This window comes from Cervus elaphus, chromosome 12 (genome assembly GCF_910594005.1).
Source record: "Cervus elaphus chromosome 12, mCerEla1.1, whole genome shotgun sequence".
NCBI lineage: Eukaryota > Metazoa > Chordata > Mammalia > Artiodactyla > Cervidae > Cervus > Cervus elaphus.
In genome coordinates this window covers 72,150,314-72,160,614 of record NC_057826.1, presented here as the reverse complement: position 1 = coordinate 72,160,614, position 10,301 = coordinate 72,150,314, and the positions used below count along the sequence as shown (strand labels likewise).

The following is a 10,301-nucleotide window of genomic DNA, read 5'->3' as shown; positions in this document are numbered from 1 at the left end:
TCTAAATACACTGGACTACATTTCCCGGCGTGCTTTCAGAGCGAGACTTCCGGCTGTACAGGAAGGAAATTGACCAACACGTGAGGCCTTCAGTTAGGGGCAGCTGCGGACAGAATTGGAACGTACTGCTTTAGTGTGGTCATGTTTCTCCAGTATTACCTCAACGAGCAAGGAGAGCGGGTCTACACGCTGAAGGTGAGACGGGTAAACGGGCTGAATGTGAGCTTAGCGATGCATGTCCTTGGAAGGAGCGGTCGTGAGGAGCCCGTGAGTTGCCTAGCTGCTTGGGCGGGAGGGGGGCGGGACTAGAAACTCCAGAAGCCGCGTGGTATTAATGGAAGCAGAAATGCGTGGCTTCTAGATCTTACCGTCGCGCCTACTGTTTTCATGTTTACTGTTTTTGCGCGGCCCCCTGATGTTGAAGCTGAAACTCCAATACTTTGGTCACCTGATACGAAGAGCAGACTTATTTGAAAATACCCTGATGCTGGGAAAGATTGAAGGCAGGAGGAGAAAGGGAAGACAGAAGATGAGATGGTTAGATGGCATAACCAACTCAGTGGACATGGGTTTGGTACCAATTGGTGATTGGGTAGACATGGGTTTGGTAGCAGTTGGTGATGGACAAGGAGGCCTGGCGTGCTGCGGTTCATGGGGTCGCAAAGAGTCGACACGACTGAGCGACCGAACTGAACTCCCCATCCCAACCTCCATCTCCCTTTTGAGGCTAGGGATTGGGTTTCCCCACCATTCTAATGCTGAGATTATGTTCTTTCTTTCCTCCTCGAGCAGAAGCTTGATCCTACGGGACAACAGACGTGCTCGGCCCACCCTGCTCGATTCTCCCCAGACGACAAATACTCTCGACACCGAATCACCATTAAGAAACGCTTCAAGGTGCTCATGACCCAGCAGCCGCGCCCCGTCCTCTGAGGATGTCTTAACATTTCATGTGTCTTCTGCTGCCTGCCAGCCCCCAAGAGACTATCTGCAGCCAGGCTCTTCCGTCTGTGAGCCTGGAAGCTTGCTCCGACTCTTGCTTCTCGAATCCAGTCTCATCTTTGCTTTTGATCATGCTTGTTTTGAGGCAGTCATGGTAGCATCCCCGTCCCAGGGGAGATATTTGAATCTTTTCGTACAGTGAATCACTGCCAGTTTATTAAAATGATTTCAAAGAGCTGTTGTTTTGTATGTTGTGGGGGAAATGGAGTGGTTTAAAAACAAAAACAAGGGAGACGAGAGGGAAGAGTACCCCCGGGGTACAACAAGACCACTTGGAAGAGAAACTTCGGTGACTGCCGTAGCAGTCGTCCTGTGCTGTGAGTCAGGGCGGGGTGCTGGGGAAGGGGAAGAAGGCTTGAGCAAGACTTGTGCAACCGTCAGCATTCACTAAGAAATACCTGTGTTGTCAGTTAAGTAATGTTTTGTCCCTTGAAATGACATTTCACTCAAAATGGAAGAGTTGCCTGAAAAATAATAGCAGCTATATGGGAGGAGGAAGATATTTAATTGGAAGCCAGAAAACGAGTATTCACCCCTCTGTTTATAACTTTGAGAAAGTCAACCTGTTTAGTTCCGGTTTTCTCATCATTTCTAAGTACTCTTCCACCTCTAAAATTGATAGAGTTCAGTGATAGATCTTAATTCATCCAACCATTGTGAATAGGAATGCCTTTATGCATTTTGACTGCCTCTCTGGAAATATCTTGGAGGATTTTTTTTTTTAATCCTGGAAGATTTCTTAGGCCTTGAGCTTCTGTCATGGGGCAACCATAAATTTGTAATCCAATTACTTCACACCATGGGGATGATGAGGCAAAATATATACAGGCATTCAAGATATGATTGCTTCTTCCTCTCCTTATCAAGTCAATTAGGTACTTCCTGAACTTCTTATTTGTGGCCTTTGACACTGAATTGAATGTTTGCCTAGTGCCACTGTAACATATATCAGCCCAAATTTGATTTATCAAGACTGGCCCTGGAAAGGGGTAAATATGTTTCTCACTGATGCTGATGTCTGACTGTCCTAGCAGAAAAATTGAGAATAGTTGACTCTTCAGAGAAAAGAAAAAAACCTGAAGACTTGGGTCATACATAGTTAATAAAAGACATGGTTTCCAGTTCTATTACTTATGAGAATGGTGAAATGGTATATTTACTTTCTGTCAAGCAGTTTTTCGTTTCTTAGCCTCTTCACTTAAGGCTCTTAGCATTAAAGAGATTGTAAAAAGTTGTTCTATCTTATTAGAGGTTAATGTTTGAAGAAATGCTAGAAATTCTGCAAATGACTAGGGAAAAGGTTCTGCTAAGGAAGTGTTTAAAGAACCAACCTCAGGGAAATTCTTGGCGGTCGAGTGGTTAGGACTGCCAGCTTCTGCTGCCCCTGGGGTGGGAGATCCTGCAAGCTGCTGCATGGTGTGGCTAAAAAAACAAACAAATCCTATCTTTTTTTAAAGAAAATTGCAGACTGTGATTCTGTCTTTATAAGCTACCCCCACCCCCCAAAAAACGATTAGCATTTTCCATGCTACCTACTGTGTAGATGAAGGAAAATTCAAATTGGTGTGTATATACCGAAGATTTTTTCCTAAAGAGATCTCCTAGGTATCTGAGATGTTCTCAGAAATGGGAGGCTCTTTAGTCTAAAGTGAATGAAAATACACTGTGGTATGAAACAAAATTCAATGTAGAAATCTAGGAATTTTTTTTATTTTAATAAGGGGAATGTCTGTAAGACTGAACAGCAGGCCTGCCTGAGAAGAAAACTGATCAGGGAGCTAAATTTCTTGCTTCTGCAAGAAAACAGCCTGAATCAGTATCACAGACTCTATAAAAAATCAAGCTTTGAGGAGATTTACATTTTAAAATAGGAATTTAGTTTACATTTTGTTACCTGTATCTTTTACACCAGACTGTGGACTTTGTGTCATGTGATAAAAGGAGATTTCTTGGCTCAGGTCTTCAGTACTGTTCTCATCTATTATTAAGGATGATGTTAAGCATTTCTACTTGTGCTGAGCAAGGACCAGGCAAAGTCAGGCCCCAGGTTGTTGAATTTAAATAACTTTTGATAAACAAGGCCCTACATACAGTACAAGGAACTATATTCAGTATCCTGTGATAAATCATAACGGAAAAAAATTTTTAAAAATATGTATATGACTGAGTCACTGCTGTATAGCAAAGATCGCACATTGTAAATCAACAATTTGTCAATAAATAAAGTTAGGAAAAATTAAAGTTAAGAAAAGTGTCTTGATCAGAGCTCTAGGAAATAACTTGCAAACAAAATATTGATGAGTCAAATTTATTGAACACCTCTATTCATGCATTAAATATGCTAGGGAAAATATTAATGGTGGCAGAAGTAGAGAAAACACTGGAGTCAAGAGAAAGTATCTCAATGTCATCTTCATGTCTAAAAGATGGTTTTATTAATGGAGCTTTCAGTCTGAGGTGAAACACAAAATTGTATGTGTGTAAGGTGTACGATACGAATATTTGATAGGTGTATACCTGTAAAAACCATTTTGTTCCCCAAAGACAGGAAATAGAAAATGTAGCACAAAGTATGTATAAATTTGAGCATACAATGCTTTGGGATGTACCACTAATAAAAACTGCAATGAGGGTCATATCCAATATATACCATATATTTTGGAGGTATATGGTGGTGTGAGGTTTGTGATTTTTAAAGAAATCATGAATGGTATTTTCAGGATGCTCTTATTCAGTAGCGATGGTTTTTGCGGTTCTGAGAGTATGGAGTACCCACTGTTCCCTGAAATCCTTCCACCTCTAGAGTTAGTGCAAGACAGCAGGACCTAGAAGGAAAAGCATTTGTTTTCCCAAAGGAACGCAGCTGAGGCCCCCACACCCAACTACAATTCCCGTCGTGCTCCGGGCCTCCCATACTGGGGGCCCACCCCCTGCTGCGACCCGAGCGAGCGCATGCGCGCAGCCCTCTCCGCCGCCTCGCGGGCTGCAGAGACTGGGCGGGGCTCTCAGGCGCTCGTGGGGACGGTGCCGCCCTCCGACCGCTCCCCTAGGCTTCTCTTCGGACCGTTAACCTCGAATGAGGAACGAGCCGGGAGGAAAGGGCGGGGCTGCGGCGGCGCGGGCCCAGCCCGCGGGGCCGGGGGCCGGGGGTGGCGAGGTCACGTAACTGCATCTCTGGCGCCTGGCCAGGGAGGGGGCGCCCTCCCCGGCAGCTCCAGCCCTCCTCGCGCGCCGTGGCTCGGAAACAGTTACCGGCTCATAAACAACAGCTGCGCGCGCACCCTCATCAGCTGGCGCCGAGATCCCGCACCTGCGACCTCTTCCTACTCACATCCTCGCTGCTCTCTCCAGCTCAGCCAGGGCCAGCCTGAGGCCACCTCCTCTTCAGTGAGAACCCGAAGGAAGAACAGCGAGGGCTGACCTTGCGCCGGGGCTCTGGTAGGGGAGAGAGCTTCTTCGGCAAAGGGGTGGCTCGTCCTGTCACGCGCAGGAGAAACCGAGTGAGCCAGTCGGGGGCTCGATGGACTGACTCGCAGCGACTTGCCTCGACCCTGAGCTGCAGTCCGCGGAGTCTCGGTCAGCTAGCCGCCTCCTCCCGGATCCTAGGGACCTTTCTGCCAGAAGAGCGGGCGGGCCACCCCCGCAGGCCTCTTGAAGGCAGAAATCCGCTCTGCCCCTGCAGCCTCTTCTGCTCACCCTTCTCTCCTCATTCTCCTCGGGCCGGAGTGTGCGATTATTTTTCCCGTTATGCGTGCGCACCTCTGCCACCAGACCCAAGTGGATTATCGGCCTCAGAAACATCGGGTGGCTCTACACACACCTCCTCCCAGCCAGACCTGTGGGGTATTCACCTGATACACAACAGGTGCCTGGGTATACACCGTTTCGCAATCTGATCCATGCTGTAAATTCGTCTGATAAGGGTGGGCTTGTGCGCACTTTGCTCAACTAACCGTGGGACATTTACAGATTAAAAAAAGGACTAACTACCTCGGCCGAAACCTTAGGGTCGAGGCGAGAAAGGCTTCGTCACCTGCTTTTCCGACCATGGCCCTGAGCCCACATCCCTGGACCAGAGGAGATAACTAGGTATCTCTTCATTCTGAAGGAACGAAGTTACACGAGATTGGCATCGTTTTGTCTTTTTTTTTTTTTTTTAATATTTTTCAACTGTTGGTAGTGCACTTTTTAGGACAGCTTGAATTCCTGAGTAGAAGGATTCTTATATGTAGTGGCTTTTCGTGTGTAAATCAAGGTAACTGAAGGTTTTTCGTGTTTTTAGTTATCTTTTCTATTTTTGCAATCAGAAGTAGCTTGCAAAGGAGGAAGGGTTTTGCAGGGTTTTTCTTTTTTCCTTGTCCTTATAAAGGAAGAGAAAAATAAAAATGCATCCTCCAGAAACCACCAGCAAGATGGCTTCAGTTCGGTTCATGGTGACACCAACAAAGATCGATGACATTCCAGGTTTGTCAGACACCAGTCCGGACCTCAGCTCTCGATCCAGTTCTCGAGTAAGATTTAGCTCCCGGGAAAGTGTGCCCGAAACCAGCCGTAGTGAGCCTATGAGTGAGATGTCTGGAGCCACCACTTCCCTGGGAACGGTTGCACTGGATCCAGCCAGTGACCGGACATCTAACCCCCAGGACGTTACTGAGGGTGAGTAGAAACATAGATAACAAAATACTTCCATTACTGACCTGTTTGTCCAGGGAGAAAATATACGGAGAGATCACGTTTCCGTTATAGAATCATCATTAGGAACCAAGGAACCTGTTTTTGAGATGTTTAGGAACCCTTTAGGATAATGGTTTGCATAGAGAATCTCTGCAGTAGTAACTTGATGTGTTTGAAGGTATATGGCAAGAAGGAAAGTGGTTGTGTTTTGACTTCCTCATTTTTGTCTCAGACTTGAAATGGGTCTTTTGGTTAAGGATGAGTATCAAAGAATTTAATCATTTTTCAGGAAGGAGAATCCTAAATGGTAAAATTTAGCGGAGAATTGGCTTTGGGGGTCTAACTTTGACAGTTTGCTTTTAAGGTCAGTTACATGGAGTAGTTATTGATGATATCTTAGTTATTGGCTTTCCTGAAGAGACTTAAGATATTGTAGCACAAAATTCTTTTTAAAAATGTATATTTTTACAGAGGCAGTTGTTCCAGTAGCTAAGCTCAGTCAGGATGAGGGTGGGTAGATCTGAGTGGGCCGCCCTGTCCAGTGGAGAATTCTAAAGAGGCTTTTAGGGCCTGATTCCACATGATTTTTTTTTTTTCATTTTGTACTTTAGATGGCATGTACTGAGTATTAAGCCTTTGTAGTCAGGAATAGCACATGAGCCACTTTTGACTTATATTGACCACCGCAGACCTTTAGCTTCCTAAAGCAATTTGTGTCAACAGGCTTGGAGGTTTCCATTGCGCTTAGTGAGAAAGAGGTGATGAAATAAAACAGGTCATAACATTTTTTGGACTAAAGTAGAAAAATTTGAGAAATACCGTACTGCTTTATATATTTAGTTTTATGCTATGTTCTAACATAGATCTGTCTGGTAATGAAAATTCTCTTAAGAATTTTAAAAGCTCTTAAAATGATATTCTACCCACATTTGAAAACCATCTTCAGCCACTGACTTGCTATTTTCCGGTGTCAGGAAATATTGTTCCTTCTAACCTACAGGGCGCAGGAAACCAAAATGATTTTAGTTCCTTATTTCTGTTTAGTGTGTTTTAATGTAAAGAGACAAGGTAGATATGCTAGTTTATAGTCCGTGACTAATTTTTTTTTTTTTATGAAGACCTTATAGGTCAATTCCTGGACTTAACAATTTTCACCTTCATGACAGAGTTTATGTTATGTACCATGGTATTAAAATTACATTATGGAATTAAAATAGTTTATCATTTTCTCTTCTTCCACATTCTAAATTATAGTTTTAGTTTTTACCCTTTATACTGTATTTAGGTTGTAAAAATACCAGTTTTTTTTTTTTTTAAATGTTGTAATTGTCATTTGTTGTTCTTTAGTCTCGAAGTCCTGTCTGACTTTTTTTTTTTTTTTTCTGTCTGACTCTTTTGTGACCCCATGGCCTGTAGCCCACTAGGCTCCTCTGTCCGTGGGATTTCCCAGGCAAGAATACTGGAGTGGCTTCTCTTTTCCTTCTCCAGGGGATCTTCCCGACCCAGGGATCAAACCCAAGTCTACTATTTGGCAGGCGGCTTCTTTATCACTGAGCCACCTGGAAAGCCTGTAATTGTTATTAGGTAACACAGGTTCTATTCCTGGGTCCAGAAGATCCTCTGGAGTAGGAAATGGCAACCTACTCCAGTATTCTTGCCTGGGAAATCCACTGGACAGAGGAGCCTGACAGGCTTCAGGTCATGGGGTTGCAAAAGAGTTGGACATGACTGAGCACACATACACAATTCATAGTTAAGTGTTGATAGGTTTGCAAGTTATGTATTATAGAATTGTATTTTTGTTGTTTCTAAAAGTAGACATATCAGTAATGTATTAACCTTGCAGAAACAGGATCCTTGTCTGGGCTGCTATTCTTATCTATAAGCCGTTCTTTAAGTATATTTCCAATCAGTTCTCTCCGATGGTGTGGGAAATATATCACAGGATGATTGCCATCATAAGAATCTTTTTTAAAGATAGTAAGAAAAAAAATAGGTCACTGGGAAAGTAGGAAACTCATTTCCCAAGAAAAAGTGTGATCTAATGGCCGGACTGTTAATTTCCCTTTCATCTAGTACCAGAAACTAAATATTAAGGAATATTTTAGATAGAGGACCAAGCTGTAACTTTAGTACCCAGCTAAACAAGATAGATTTCACCTAAACAAGTTTTAAATATTTCTATCTGTATTTTAATTTTTTTCTACTGTTGGCCTCTTGAGTAGTAATTATCTTTCTGCTATCAAGGTATTTATAGTTCTCTTTCATTTTGTCACTGTCCCATTAGAATTTCTGGGACAGTCAGGCTGGTAAATAAAATCAACAATCTTAGCACTATATTTGCTTGTGCATGAAGAATGTTTTAAATGTACAGAAGGAACTTTTGAGAGTGGACGTCTCCAGAGAGTTATGAAAACAGTGGAGAGAAGGAATTTCCCTTTAAACAATTCAGTAAAGCATATACAATTTTTTATATTGAGAGTGTATCACTTTTATTCTTTATATGAGAAATTATACCTTTAAAAAAATAATTTCTTTTTTTCTTTTGGGTTGTGCTGGTTCTTTTTTTTTTTTTAGTTCTACCACTTTATTGCTACCAACCCATCTCCCTCCACCCTTGTGCACGCATGCTCAGTCATGTAACCCCATGGACTGCAGCCCTCCAGGCTCCTCTGTCCATGGACTTTCCTAGGCAAGAATACTGGAGTGGGTTGCCATTTCCTTCTCCATGTGCTTCGTTCTGCTTGAGGGCTTTCTGTGCCGTGAGTGGGGACTCCTCTTCATTGTGGTGTATGGACTTCTCACTGCGGTGACTTCTCTTGTTGTAGAGCACAGGCTCTAGTCATGTGGGCTTCAGTAGTTGTGGCACGTGGGCTTTAGTTGCCTGCGGCATGTGGAATCTTCTTGGACCAAGGATCAAACCCATGTCCCCTGCATTAGCAGGCAGATTCTTATCCACTGTACCACTAGGGAAATCTGAGAGTGTATCACTTCTAATTAAAAAAAAAAAATTTGGTAGCCATAGCATATTAGTTAGGGAACTTTCAGATGATCAAGAATCAAATTCTCGTCAAACCCCATTTTAATAAATGAGGAAACTAAGGGTTACAGAGATGGTTATTTTGTAGATTCTGAGTGGCAGAGCCGAGAGTGAAGTGCATGCCTCCTGACCTCTCTGTTCAGGGCTTTCCGTTTGCCTCTGCCACAATGAACATTTTTTACGTTGGTCTCTTAACTATTTGGTTAACTTAAATGATTGCTAAAATAATAATGCCAAGATAGAGCAGAGAACTTATCTTTACATGTCTTATACAGGCTCTAATAACATTTCAACCTTTTCCAATTCAACAAATGCTCCTGGGGGCTCTGATATGTATGAGGCACTCCAGTAGAAATTATAGGTCAACCCCATTTTACTAAATACTCAGGTAAAATATAGGTTCCGCCTTTGGAGAGCTCATAGAAATAGTGGTGAAAATGACAAGAATGCTTGCACCAACTTTTACTGAGCAATTAATATGGGTTAGGCCTGTTCTTGGAGAAGGAAATGGCAACCCACCCCAGTGTTCTTGCCTGGAGAATCCCAGGGACGGCGGAGCCTGGTGGGCTGCCGTCTATGGGGTCGCACAGAGTCGGACACGACTGATGTGACTTAGCAGCAGCAGCAGCAGGAGGCCTGTTCTGGGTGTGAAGGATGCAGGACTGAGAAAAAGAATCCCATTACTGTTCTAAAGAAAGTTATGATCATTTACATGTTTCAGTGCCATTCTCCCATATCATCCTGCCCTTGCCCTCTCCCACAGAGTCCAGATGACCCAGAGGGATGGGATGGGGAGGGAGGTGGGAGGGGGGTTCAGGATGGGGAACACATGTACACCCATGGAGGATTCAAGTCAGTGTATGGAAAAACCAATACAATATTGTAAAGTAAAATAATAAATAAATTTTTTAAAAAGTTATGATCTAATAGAGAAAGCAAACAAAATTTTGTATAAATTAAAATGCTATATGATAAATGTAGGAAGAGATGTGTACATCAAAATACAAAAAAGAAAAATTAAGTAAATTTTAGAATAATACAGTAGAAAAATACAGTAAAGGAAAATGATGAACTTAGGGAAAAATGAACTGAGACCCTGAGAGACTGGAGGACTTGACAGGTAAAATGGTAGTGAAAGATGTAGAAGGGTTAAAGACTGTGATCAGATGTTTGAAAGCTGGGGTCAGTGTATTCAGAGGTGGATCAGTTCCAGTGTTAATGTGATCGTAGTGTACAGCCTTGGGAGTGAGTTTCTGAGATGGAGTAAAAATAAAAGCCAGTTGAGTCAAGAAGCTCCAAGTGTACTTTGAGGCTAGCTGTCACCAAATTTTTATTGATGGTTGTTAGCTGCTAGAGAGGCAAGGGTAATTTAGATAAGCCTCTCCTTCATGGGGTCACCTCTCTCTGACACCGTGTCTCATTCAACCTCAAATCCAGATAGATCAGATCTCTAAGTCCCTACGTCTCTTACGCAGACTACTTCTATAGCACCTATTTTAGGTAGGCTGTAAGGTTCTTAAGTACAGGGACTCAAAGCTGTCTTTGTATCCTCAGAGCATAATGTTGTCAATTTAAAAAAAAATGC

At 42.9% G+C, this 10,301-nt stretch overlaps 2 protein-coding genes across 3 annotated transcripts in view; both read left to right on the top strand.

Moving 5' to 3' along the window:
• Window positions 1–56: 56 nt before the first annotated feature.
• Window positions 57–1,177, top strand: NOP10 (NOP10 ribonucleoprotein). The gene is made up of 2 exons (XM_043919323.1): window positions 57–195; window positions 793–1,177. The coding sequence occupies exons 1-2, from the start codon at window positions 142–144 to the stop codon at window positions 931–933; spliced, it is 195 nt and encodes a 64-aa protein (XP_043775258.1). The 5' UTR covers window positions 57–141; the 3' UTR covers window positions 934–1,177.
• Window positions 1,178–4,000: 2,823 nt separating this feature from the next.
• SLC12A6 (solute carrier family 12 member 6) overlaps window positions 4,001–10,301 on the top strand; it is an 87,739-nt gene continuing 81,438 nt past the window's right edge. For both annotated transcript variants that reach the window (XM_043919320.1, XM_043919318.1), the window contains exon 1: window positions 4,001–5,658. In XM_043919320.1, coding sequence (XP_043775255.1) covers window positions 5,388–5,658 — 271 coding nt within the window. In that variant the 5' untranslated portion in view covers window positions 4,001–5,387. The remainder of the gene's footprint in view (window positions 5,659–10,301) is intronic.